We start from the raw sequence: 13,600 nt of genomic DNA on the forward strand, positions 1-13,600 counted from the left end.
AAAAGCCAACAAGGAGTGCCAACTGAAATTTAATTTAGGTATCCACTGGGATTGCCATATTGCCTGATTTACCAGGTTTTACCTTGATTCTGGGACACGGGTGGCGCTGTGGTATAAACCACAGAGCCTAGGGCTTGCCGATCATAAGGTCGGCGGTTCAAATCCCCATGACGGGGTGAGCTCCTGTTGTTCGGTCCCAGCTCCTGCCCACCTAGCAGTTTGAAAGCACGTCAAAGTGCAAGTAGATAAATAGGTACCACTCCAGCGGGAAGATAAACGGGCGTTTCCGTGCGCTGCTGATTCGCCAGAAGTGGCTTTGTCATGCTGGCCACTTGACCTGGAAACTGTCTGCGGACAAACACCAGCTCCCTCAGCTTATAGAGCGAGATGAGCGCCACAACCCCAGAGTCCGCAACTGGACCTAACGGTCAGGAGTACCTTTACCTTGATTCTAGCCATGCTACTAGGTGTATCCAATTCCCAATTTTCATTAAAAAGAGAAAAGAAATTCAAGTCCTTCAAGAACTCAAGAGGCAAACTGTGCAAGCATCACTATGTCCCATTCTTTCATGATAAATGTGCCTACTAACATATTTAGTAGGGACACGGGTGGCGTTGTGGGTTAAATTACAGAGTCTAGGACTTGCCGATCAGAAGGTCAGCGGTTCGAATCCCTGCGACGGGGTGAGCTCCCGTTGCTCGGTCCCTGCTCCTGCCAACCTAGCAGTTTGAAAGCACCTCAAAGTGCAAGTAGATAAATAGGTACCATTCTGGTGGGAAGGTAAACGGTGTTTCCGTGCACTGCTCTGGTTCGCCAGAAGCAACTTAGTCATGCTGGCCACATGACCCGGAAGCTGTACGTCAACTCCCTCGGCCAATAAAGTGAGATGAGCACCGCAACCCCAGAGTTGGTCACGACTGGACCTAATGGTCAGGGGTCCCTTTACCTTTACCTAACATATTTAAGTGTTCTTAGCCAATGAGTGAAGTCACAACTGACATTTGGGGGAGGTGTGTTAAGCTATGGTATAAACTATAGCAGCCACGGGGAACCTCTGGCCTGTTCCTCACCTGCCCCACATCTGATGCCATAAGAGCTTACCCAAACAGAATATTTTTGTCTGCCTTCCAAAAGACAGAAGTGACTTGTAAGTAAGAAGTTTCTCAAACTGTGCCATACAGACTACTGGGATACCCATAAATTCCATTCAGGTGATCCACAAAAAGGTTGAAGAACACGAAGGAATATGTGTCCTTTGCTCTGTACTCAATTTATTTTATTTTATTTGCTGATACTGGAGACAGAGAGGCTGCTTTGACCCGAGCCAAATTACCAGAAGCAGCTTGCAAAGCCCTGGGGCCCATGGTTTTCATTACACTACAGAGATGGAGACGTCTTAACTTTTCCCTAAAAATGTGCCAGTTTGGTGTTGCTCTTCTCAGCAGCCTGGGCCTCAAGACCAAATATTTTATTTTCACTAATGTGTTTGTTTTTTTAATTAGCATCACTCTGCTGCACTGTGCTATGTGTGCCTGTTAAAGAGTTCCATACAGATTAAGTATGTGCTTTGATTATGGAGGACAAAAATGTTTAAGGGGTATGATGAAACCCCCAACCATTTTCATGGGGTCTGGGAGTTCGGGGTGAAGTTTGCTGCAGGGCATGTCTGGCGAATTCCACACAGCCAGGGAGAATGCAAAAGTATCTGCATCATCGCACTGTTAACATCCACATAGATCTGAGTGGCCCGAGGGAAGGCATAGCTGCACAGTGAATTCCACAACCCCCTACACACTAATCTGGGGGAAAATGCAACTTCCTTTTAGAAAAAGTTAGCAGAATTCTCCATGCCTTCTGGACACTTTCAAACCACCACCCAGTTCCACAGGGATTGATGTGAACACACACCACACAGAGAGAATTATGTATTCAAAATAGGTGGGAGTTCTATAAAAAGATAGCTATGCACACATTTTAAAACCATTCATCCAAGCTTTCTTCCCCATTTTTTAATGGATGGTATATGATCCCCCCCGCCCCTGCAAGGCTCCAGCTCAGATGCATGAATTACCGTATTTTTTGCTCTATAAGACTCACTTTTTCCCTCCTAAAAAGTAAGGGGAAATGTGTGTGCATCTTATGGAGCGAATGCAGGCTGCATGGCTATCCCAGAAGCCATAACAGCAAGAGGGATTGCTGCTTTCACTGCGCAGCAATCCCTCTTGCTGTTCTGGCTTCTGAGATTCAGAATTTTTTTTTCTTGTTTTCCTCCTCCAAAAACTAGGTGAGTCTTGTGGTCTGGTGCGTCTTATAGAGCGAAAAATACGGTATATCTGCCACAAAAAGGCCTAACATCTCAGTGTACATAATACTGTTCAATAACAGTTCAATACTGAAACCAGGAAAGCTAAACAGCACATCATTATCAGGTTAAAGGACACTCAGTGGCCTTTTGAGACCACCCTACCTTGCCTGAGTCTACTTTTCACTTTTGTTTTACTGGAACCCTGATGGCTTCAAAAAGTATCAATTCTTGGTAAGACTTAAAATTAGGCTGCAACTGTAATAAGTTTCCAAGCACAACCCTGCAAGAGGAGCCATATATAACCACATGGCCGGCTATACTGCTACGGGAAACTTAGGTGGTTTCGCTCTTCTCCCCTCAAAACTGCCACCCCAAGGGGAGGGGGCACAATAAACAACTATTTATTTTGCTTATATACACACACACATTTAAGTAGTGTCTCTAATATCTGCCATTAACGTAGAACAGAGAAGGCAAGTACAGGGTGGCGGCATCCATCATTTGGACCCAGAAATGTGGTTAATTTAGTAGCTAATGGTGCTTTTAAAATGTCAACAAAAAGAGACAGTGCTTTGCCTGTCCTCATAAGACACATTTTTCTTACCTTGCCACATATATCTGTTATGCATGTACTCAAGCCATATGCAGACCCTCCAAGTGTCCCTATTTTCCAGGGACAGTCCCAGATTTGCAGAAGCTATCCCAGTTTCAGATTTGATCCCAGAATGTCCTAATCATAGAATTGTAGAGTTGGAAGAGACCATGAGGGTCATCTAGTCCAACCCCCTGCAATGCAGGAATCTTTTGCCCATTGTGGGTTTTGAACCCACGACCCTGAGATGAAGAGTCTCATGGTCTACCAGCTGAGCTATCCTTTAAAAGGTAAAGGGACCATTAGGTCCAGTCGCGGATGACTCTGGGGTTGCGGCGCTCATCTCGCTTTATTGGCCGAGGGAGCCAGCATACAGCTTCCGGGTCATGTGGCCAGCATGACTAAGCCGCTTCTGGGGAACCAGAGCAGCACACGGAAACGCCGTTTACCTTCCCACTGGAGCAGTACCTATTTAACTACTTGCACTTTGAAGCGCTTTTGAACTGCTAGGTTGGCAGGAGCAGGGACCGAGCAACGGGAGCTCACCCCGTCGCGGGGATTCAAACCGCTGACCTTCTGATCGGCAAGTCCTAGGCTCTGTGGTTTAACCCGCAGCGCCACCCGCGTCCCAGAGCTATCCTTAGGACGTTCCTATTTTTCGTCGAAGAAATGTTGGTGAGTATGGAGTTATGTGACGCCTGAGGCAAGGAGATAAGTATCTATAGAACCTGAAGGCAGTCCTGTATAGGGAATACCCTCACAACAGATGCCAGGGAGATAAGTACCTATACAGTGGTACCTCGGGTTAAGTACTTAATTCGTTCTGGAGGTCCGTTCTTAACCTGAAACTGTTCTTAACCTGAGGTACCACTTTAGCTAATGGGGCCTCCCACTGCCGCAGTGCCGCCACTGCACGATTTCTGTTCTCATCCTGAAGCAAAGTTCTTAACCCGAGGTAATATTTCTGGGTTAGTGGAGTCTGTAACCTGAAGCGTATGTAACCTGAGGTACCACTGTACAACCTTTAGAAGACACCTGAAGGCAGCCTTGAATGGGGAAGCTTTTAAATGTTTAATGTTTTATAATGCTCTTATTATGTTGGAAGGCGCCCGATTGGCTGGGGCAACCCAGTCAGATGGGCGGGGGTATGATGATGATGATGATGATGATGATGATGAATGAATAGGATGTCCCTATTTTCATCAGAGAAATGTTGGAGGGTACGCATATGTACTAATAAGCGGCACATGAATACCAGATAAGAGGGAATCAGCTTAAGTTGGAAGGAACTGTTATTTAAGTTTTTGTTTTCCTGATGCCTGTCTTTAATTTGTTCTCCAGTGATACAGAACTGCACATCCCATGACCTCTTAGCCTGACATTTGCCTTCCTGCTTCCTCAGCACATTCTTCCCTCGCTGCTCAAAGTGAGATCAGGCAGAAGTGGGCCAGAACCACAAAAAGCACACCAGCAAAAGTTTTTTCTTTGCCCTCCGGCAAAATCGCAGCGGTAGTTAAGGTGGTCTCAGAGGCGGGGCTTGAGGCTTCCATGCGGAGCTTTGACATTGGATGCCAATACTTATTCGCTTGGTAGACATCAGGATTTCATGGCCTCCTTGGCAAACACAGATTCCTGTTATCTCTTGGGGATTTTCCTAGTGATACATCTGCAGATGCTGTTGATACACTGGGGAGTGCCTAGAATGCAGAGATGGCTCAGGCTATTGCCATGATTATTCCTATACCAGACATCCTCTCCTGTCGCACAGAACTAAACAATTTCAGCGGTTTTCTGAGAAGGCAAAAGCAACAAAAGGAGTGGGGTGATGGATAAAGAACAAATCCCTCATTTCTTCCAAAAAGGACCAGACTGAGAATCTGAGTACAAGTAAACCTTAGAACAGAGTTCTTCCTCAGCTGCAACTCCCACCAACTCCTAGCTGAGGGAATTGGGAGCAGTTAGAAATTCAGAGGCATTTGCTCTATAAGACTCACTTTTTCCCTCCTAAAAAGTAAGGGGAAATGTGTGTGCGTCCTATGGAGCGAATGCAGGCTGCACAGCTATCACAGACAGAACAGCAAGAGGGATTGCTGCTTTCACTGCGCAGCGATCCCTCTTGCTGTTCTGGCTTCTGAGATTCAGAATATTTTTTTTCTTGTTTTCCTCCTCCAAAACCTAGGTGCGTCTTGTGGTCTGCTGCGTCTTATAGAGCCAAAAATATGGGAATTGCCAAATGGCACCTTAAGCCTAGGCTACAGTAGCGACAATGGAAGGTCTAGACACCTTTTTTTGCCATGGAATTTATCATCATCGTCATCATCATCATTTCTATACAGCTTCATTTTTAAAGAAAAAACCCTCAACACATCAAACAATTAATTTATATAGCTGCCCCCATAGCAGAAGTACTCTAGGAAGTCAGTGTGGTGTAGTGGTAGAGTGTTGGACTAGGACCTGGGAGATCAGGGTTCAAATCCCCACTCAGTCATGAAGCTCAAGTGATCTCAGGCCGGTCACAGCCTCTTAGCCTATCTCACAGGGTCGTTGTAGGGATTAACTGAGGAGGAGGGTGAACCATGTGCCCCTTGTTGAAAAAGCAGGGATATATATGCAAAGCCCTATTCTCAATTTGGAATTACATATACCCAATCTCAATTTGCAAGGTTTCGGTTTGCAGAGATCAGAACATTTAATCATGGAACTTTCTTGATACAGAGCAAGGGCGAAAGCGAGGTGACAGGAAGTTTTTTATAAATAGAAGGCGCAACTAAAATTGTGACAGGAAGAAGGAAAAGAAGGGAGTGATGAAGGACAGAGGGCCCACATCCCTGGCCAAAGGAAGAAATGCACTTTGAACCAGTTAACATTACAAAACAAACTGAGTTAGGAATCTCCATTTGTAAACCGCGGCTTAGCACAAATAACAAAACTGAAGATTGTGGTTGCAGCTCTTCTTCCCCAATCCTGCTGATGACATACCTCCCAGGGCTAAGTCACGGTCTGGCTTCGCATTTGACCTCCAAAGTTGGGCTCATAGTTTGTCTCATTCCTGATAAGCCACGAGTTTCAACCAAGATTTGTTCTTGGCTCCCAGCACATGATTCGTGGAGATTCAGAGGTAGTGCTAAGCCAGACCACAGCTTAGCCAGAATTAGCATGGCAACAGCAGGAGGACCAGGGGAGGAACGTGGAGGCTTGACTTAACATTACATGCGACATGTCTACCATTTCAGCAAGCAGGTAGTCCTAACCCAGCTTGCCTTGTAAGGTTAACCTTTCAACTTTTCCATGTCCATCCATTCATTTGCAAATACTCCTCCAGCCACTTCCTCTCCCTCCCTGCCTCCCAGTCAGGTCTAGTTACTGAAGGCAGGAAGAGTAGGAGAGAGCGCAAAACACAGGGCTCCTATTTTCAGTGGCCACCAGGCATCTGCTGTGTCATCTAATTCTGGCCTAAGATATAACTAGAAAGCAATGTCATCTGTAAGACCAACTTCCATCACAATCAGTGAATAAAATACCCAGATTTCTTCCCTTGGAACAAAAAATTCTGTGAATAAACTTAGAGCTAATCAAAGGCACGATGGATCAAACACATTCTGTGACTTGCAGGAAACAGCTGTTCCCATCTATAAACTGCATTTCTTGAAGAAGAAGAAGAACCTGAAACTTTTTACATACTTACATGTGAGGTCTGAGTTCATAGAAGTTTCTGTTTCTGTATTCTTCCACTTTTTCTGGGGAATAAATAGGGAGCAATCTGTATGGATTTATCGATATCACCACACTACCGATGTAAGTCTGCCGAAAAGAAAGAATGCAGAGTGGAGTTTTAACAGCTGATGTGACAATTTAACTTACAAAACACATTAAGGAATGCTTACCTCTCTCTACCTTATCATTTGCATTGGAACAATTATCATCTGAACTCCCCAAATACGAAGGAAATTTCAAAACTGGCCAAATTAAAAAACAACCACCCAGCTTTAATTCTAAAAAGTAAAGTGAAATACAGGATTAACTTGATGAATTTATCATGAAATATTATTTTGCCTTTAAGAACACAAAACCAGCAAGTCAGTAGAGGATAGCACTCTTAATATCAGGGTCGTGGGTTGGAGTCATACGCTGGGTGAAATATTCATGCACTGCAGAGGGTTGGACTAGATGGCCCCTATGGTTCCTTCCAACTCTATAAATCTGTGATTCTGTGAAGAATGTTTTTGGATTTGTTTAGGCCTGTGCAAAGTGAGAAGCATTATGCTATAACCTACCCTAAAGGCTCTCTTGCTCCATTTAAAAGGATGTAAATCCCAAAGGGGGGTGAGGAGCCCTTCATATTTAGTAATATTGAAGAGCGATTTGGCAAAACGTCACGTTCATATTGTACAAATGCTCAAAAAGCAGGATGACTTCATCTCTTATTACTGAATGGCAAGAGGAAAATACAGCTGGAAGTGAAGACAGATGAACTGTGATTTGATACCATATAATCAGCAAAGGTCTCAAGAAACTGAGGGGGAAATTCTCAAACAAGTACCGCACAAAAGCATTGCATATTTGAATTCAAATTCTTTGGCGGGGGGGTGGGGTTGGAATCTTCTTCAGGCAACATAAGGGGAAATTAAGCAAGATACAAAAGGTTGTCGTCTGAGGAGAACTGGGGGTGCTATTTTTCTTTTTTGTAAGCTGCTCTGATATTCTGAGAGTGAGGAACCAGCTGTTCACCAGTGTGCTCCAAATCCAGTATACCACATCCTAAAATAACCCATTTTATTCAAGAGGTCAAAGAACAACGCCTAGTCAGGGGCACATCTATGTTCTCTTGTTGAAGCTGAAGTATGTCAAGAAGTCACTGCTTTGGGTTCAGTACGACTCGGAAAGAACTCTTTACACTAATTTAGTCACCTACAGATTCACTCCAAAGTTAACTGTGTTACAGTCCCAGTAATGGGAAGAGATGGGGGGGGGGGGCGGAACACCAGGGAAAGAGAATTTTCCCACACAAAACCTTCCTTCCCATCAGGACTCCAGTATAAACAAGTCCAGATATAAATGACTTAATTCCTTGAGCATGGAATGAGTGCAATTGCATTCCAGCGATGAAAACAGAACTCCTATGGGCAGGGGGAAGAAAATGCCACAGCATTGAAGGGATTAGAATATCTACGGCTTGCTGCGAGTTCTTATACTGCTACTATTTTGGAACTGCAGCCCCAAAGGACTGGTCTCGTGATCAAAGCACAGGAAGACAGTGATCTGAATTCCTCTCTCTGCTTTGCCACAGAAGTTTGTGTAAGCCTGGGCCACAATTTGGCTTATCTGGGCTTTAATAGTTTTCACACACACACACACACACACACACACTTCGCTAAGACTGATGGATGGAATCTGGCTGTTGCCATGTTACATAAGTTCTAACATGTGTTAAAAAGGTAAAGGGACGCCTGACCATTAGGTCCAGTTGTGACCGACTCTGGGGTTGCGGCGCTCATCTTGCTTTATTGGCCGAGGGAGCCGGCGTACAGTTCCCGGGTCATGTGGCCAGCATGACTAAGCCGCTTCTGGCAAACCAGAGCAGCACACGGAAACACCGTTAACCTTCCCGCTGGAGCGGTACCTATTTATCTACTTGCACTTTGACGTGCTTTTGAACTGCTAGGTTGGCAGGAGCAGCGACCGAGCAACAGGAGCTCACCCCGTCACAGGGATTCGAACCGCCAACCTTCTGATCGGCAAGTCCTAGGCTCTGTGGTTTAACCCACCACGCCACCCACGTCCCCTAACATGTGTTAAAGGTAAAGGTAAAGGTACCCCTGCCCGTACAGGCCAGTCGTGACCGACTCTGGGGTTGTGCTCCCATCTCGCTTAAGAGGCCGGGGGCCAGCGCTGTCCGAAGACACTTCCGGGTCACGTGGCCAGCGTGACGAAGCTGCTCTGGCGAGCCAGCACCAGCGCAGCACACGGAAACGCCGTTTACCTTCCTGCTATAAAGCGGTACCTATTTATCTACTTGCACTTAAGGGTGCTTTCGAACTGCTAGGTGGGCAGGAGCTGGGACCGAACGACGGGAGCTCACCCCGCCGCGGGGATTCGAACCGCCGACCATACGATCGGCAAGTCCTAGGCGCTGAGGTTTTACCCACAGCGCCACCCGCCACCACTAAAACCATTGCAAAGCCATGGATCTGCTCATTATTTGAGCCGCTGAGATCCAAAACAAACACAAGCCAACAGGTAGACAGATCCAGTTCCCACTCATCCCATCACTGTGTGACATAATACAATAATGAACTGGGCCCACAAGGGCTTGTGAGGCACTGACCCAAAGAAGCAAAAAGAGATTATCCTGAAATAGAATGTTATTCTGCTCTGGAGGCAATAAGTACCAGTGGACACTCTTGGTTGCTCTCGGTCTAAAGGCACCTTGAACTGGCAAGAGGTGAAAAAAAGAAACAGGAAAATAGCAAGAAGTTGTATTACAGTAGCTACTCTGCCCCAGAAGTAAAATCAGAAGTGGCCTTTTTGGGAGGTTTGCAGTATGAATACTACATGGATCTTCCTTGTGAAAGCACACAAAGTGTTCTTCCAAAATCAACACAGCATATACATGCATGCTCAGTAAAAACTCTGGAGTCCCTTAGCAACCTATCGTTCCAGAGTTTCTAAAAATTCTGCCTCCCCTATTCATTAATACTAGTTATTTCTTACCAGACGCTCTCATCTCAAAAAAGTTCACACATTCTAAAATATGGCAGAATGCCCTGGATCATGCTCAAACAATTTCTGCAACGAAAGTCCATTAAAACCTCCGATAGAAAAAGCCATTCACTGTAGCACACACAGTGGTGTGGTGCAGCTGGGCGATTGTTGACCCTGAACTCAATGGTCTCATCAGGCCATGCTTATTACTTCAATTGTGAAGAACGCAATGGACGTTTCTCCCCACCCTTCCACCACTGCATGCTTTACAACTGCCGCTACTATCCAGATATCTTGAAGCAAAACATGCACCCAAAAAGTGGTGCCCATGCACATTCTCATATTTGGTGTCTGAATTTTCACTTTTTGAAATATGGTGATCCTACATAAATCAGGGGTGGACTTTGAGTATATTGCACCCTGTGCAAAGGCCAAAATTTAACACACACACACACACACACACACACACACCCCTTGCACCACCTTCGCAAAGCTGGGTAAGGGAGGGTGCTGGTCTTTGAGGAAGAGGTGTGAGACTCTGGCAAGATCCTAGAGCCTTCCATCCTCATTCACCAAGTTGAAGGCGGTTGGAGGATGGATGGCGGCTAACAGATTGAGGTTGAATCCTGACAAGAGAGAAGTGCTGTTTTGGGGGGACAGGGGACAGGCGGGTTTGGAGGACTCCCTGGTCCTAAATGGGGTAACTGTGCCCTTGAAGGAGCAGGTGTGCAGCCTGGGAGTCATTTTGGACTCAAGGGTGTCCATGGAGGCACAGGTCAATTCTGTGTCCAGGGCAACTGTCTACCAGCTCCATCTGGTACGCAGGCTGAGACCCTACCTGCCCGCAGACTGTCTCACCAGAGTGGTGCATGCTCTGGTTATCTCCCACTTGGACTACTGCAATACGCTCCATGTGGGGCTACCTTTGAAGGTGACCCAGAAACTACAACTAATCCAGAATGTGGCAGCTAGACTAGTGACTGGGAGCGGCTGCCGAGACCATATAACACCGGTCCTGAAAGACCTGAATTGGCTCCCAGTACGTTTCTGAGCACAATTCAAAGTGTTGGTGCTGACCTTTAAAACCCTAAACGGCCTCGGCCCAGTATACCTAAAGGCGCGTCTCCACCCCCATCGTTCTGCCCAGATACTGAGGACCAGTTCCGAAGGCGTTCTGGCAGTTCCCTCACTGTGAGAAGCGAAGTTACAGGGAACCAGGCAGAGGGCCTTCTCGGTAGTGGCGCCCGCCCTGTGGAATGCCCTCCCATCAGATGTCAAGGAAATAAACAACTATCTGACTTTTAGAAGACACCTGAAGTTTGTAATGTTCAATGTTTTATTCTGTTTTTAATCTGTTGGGAGCCGCCCATAGTGGTTGGGGAAACTCAGCCGGATCGGCGGGGTATAAATAATAAATTATTATTATTATAAATTATTATATTATTATTGGGGGAAGAAGGCAGGAGGACTCTGTGACCCTGTCAGAGCCCTCACACCTCCTTCCCAAAGCCCAGCACTTACTAGGCTTTGGGAAGGAGGCAGGAAGGTGCCCTATTGGAGGAACCGGCCATGCTGCTCTAAATCCACCTCTGCTTAAATCCCAGCACCATTATGACTACAGAAATAAAGCAGAACTTGCTTCTGCTGTCCTGGTGTTAAAACCAGGAAATAAGAACCATTTTGTGGTAGAAAACGATAATAAAACAGTAAAATGAAAGTAATAAAATGAAGATGTATGTGCCTGGCAGGCCACCACCAATTATAAAATGATTTCAAGGCATATTGGAAAAAAGCATATTGTGGAGACCAGCAGCCGCCCAGCTTGCTGGTGCTGGGCCAGGTACAGACCTGAGGCATGTTTGTCACTGTCTCCACCTCCTGCTGCTCTCTATGTAGTCATTAGGGGACCCCTGGGCTGCAGACCCCTAGATTTTGGCCTAGCTGCACCACAGACTATTCATTATCATGACTATCATTATCCTAAGATAAGATAGTTCCAAACCTCATGAAGAAAGCAAGATTGCTGAAGTCCAGCAGGGGCAACACAAGACACTAACCAGATTCCCCTGGGAACAGATTGGCAAGCCCACTTTAACCAATCTTTGAAACCAGGGTGCAAGAGGGGAAATTTGATTAGCGGTGACCCAAATGTCATGCTGCCACAGCATGCTTTAAAATGACATTTGCATAGCCCTGTGGTTATTGCCCACAGTCAAAGCAGCAGCACTTTTATTGCATCCAATAAATAGGCTTTTTGATGTGTGTGCTGGCTTTTATGTATGTGCCAGAACCTGGGCATTAGCTTGCAAAGAATTGGAAACACTAATATTAAACCAAAGAGATGGAGAAATAATATAAGCCCATATAAACTTTGCTGATAAGGCCACAGTTGGCTTCAGTCTAAATTAAAGGAGTCCCATATTCACCAACACCTCAGGCAGAACAAGTCCCGAAATGTTCCAACGCCACATGAAATAATCGAAGGGGAGTCCAACATTCAGTAGGCTCCTGGTCAAGAGCCAATTTTGTTCGATTTTCTAAGCACATCCTTCAGGTCTGTAATTTGGGGCCGCAACTGGATACCCAAGTCCTGCAAAGCGGCCCTGAAAAAACCATACGAACAAAAACGTAACTAATTTCAGAACCCGGTTCTGTAAGTATTTAGGAGCATTTCCTTCCTTTGCTCAAAGAGCACATAGTCTTTATAAAGTCTTCACTGTCCCGCAACGTCCCTTCCAGTGTTCTTTAATATACATGTGTGCCCTGGTACCTATGTTTAGAGGCTAAATGACCTGCTCAGCAGAGCTTGTAAGCCTTGCTAGGGAGAAAAGAAAGAGTATTTTTAAAAATGCTATTGCTTCCCCACCCTGGAATATTTGTAACCTGGTTATGTAATTAACCCTCCAAAAAAGACACCAAAATGACAAACCTTCCATTTATACTTCTTGCTTTGAACTATAACGGATTTAACCATAGCTTCTAACCCACACCTAGCTATCACCTCAGGGGCAAATTATACATTATATGCAAATGTGGGTAACAAAGCCCTGACTCGAAAAAAATTATAAACAGTCTCAGGACGCTGCAATTTGGAGCAGAGAGGCAGCTGAAGGAGTGGATACTGTTTCCCCTTTCTTACAAGGCTCCAGGATCTGGGAAGGAGCAGCTAGAGGCATTTTGAACGGTGAACTCTCTTTGTGGGTTCAGTGTTCAAAATTCCCCAAATTCCCAAAACTTTGTTATTGGTGCAGATCCAGTTGTGCATATGTGGAGATTTCTGGGCAGCCAGGTTGGCAACCACAGTCTAAAAACCTCCGACTTAGTCCATAGGTAATGCCATTTCCATCATGCGTGTTTTTCCTTCTCGCACACTGGGACAAGTGAATTGTCATAAGAGAGAGAGCTACAGTCAAGCAATGTAATTAAGATCATAGAATCGAAAAACTGTAGCGCTGGAAGGGGTTCCCAAGAGTCATCTAGTTTAACCAACTGGTGAACAGATGTTCCATTGGGGTGACTATAAGCCAGGTTTAAGGGGCCATTTGGTGCCTAGCTTATATATCTGAGTTTCTAAAATTGCGCCTCCAACCCCATCGTTCAGCCCGGACACTGAGGTCCAGCTCCGAGGGCCTTCTGGTGGTTCCCTCACTGCAAGAAGTGAAGTTACAGGGAACCAGGCAGAGGGCCTTCTCGGTAGTGGCACCCGCCCTGTGGAAAACCTTCCCATCTGACTTTTAGAAGACATCAGAAGGCAGCCCTGTTTAGGGAAGTTTTTAATGTTTGATGTTTGATTGTGTTTTTAATATTCTGTTGGGAGCTGTGCAGAGTGGCTGGGGAAACCCAGTCAGATGGGTGGGCTATAAATATATTATTATTATTATTATTATTATTATTATTATTATTATTATTATTATTAAATACAGACAGACATTCAATATGGTCAAAAGCTTTTCCATCATCCATAAAAAGAAATGCTCCTGGTTCTTTTTATTTGTTTTTA

The 13,600-nt window shown here is 45.4% G+C and overlaps 1 protein-coding gene across 5 annotated transcripts in view; it reads right to left on the reverse strand.

Moving 5' to 3' along the window:
* The window catches only part of MYO1B (myosin IB), a 158,769-nt gene that overhangs the window by 91,396 nt on the left and 53,773 nt on the right, over positions 1–13,600 (reverse strand). For all 5 annotated transcript variants that reach the window (XM_081023491.1, XM_081023490.1, XM_081023493.1 and 2 more), the window contains one exon: positions 6,584–6,699. In XM_081023491.1, coding sequence (XP_080879617.1) covers positions 6,584–6,699 — 116 coding nt within the window. The remainder of the gene's footprint in view (positions 1–6,583; positions 6,700–13,600) is intronic.

Source organism: Podarcis pityusensis, assembly GCF_964106645.2.
Source record: "Podarcis pityusensis genome assembly, chromosome: 1".
NCBI lineage: Eukaryota > Metazoa > Chordata > Lepidosauria > Squamata > Lacertidae > Podarcis > Podarcis pityusensis.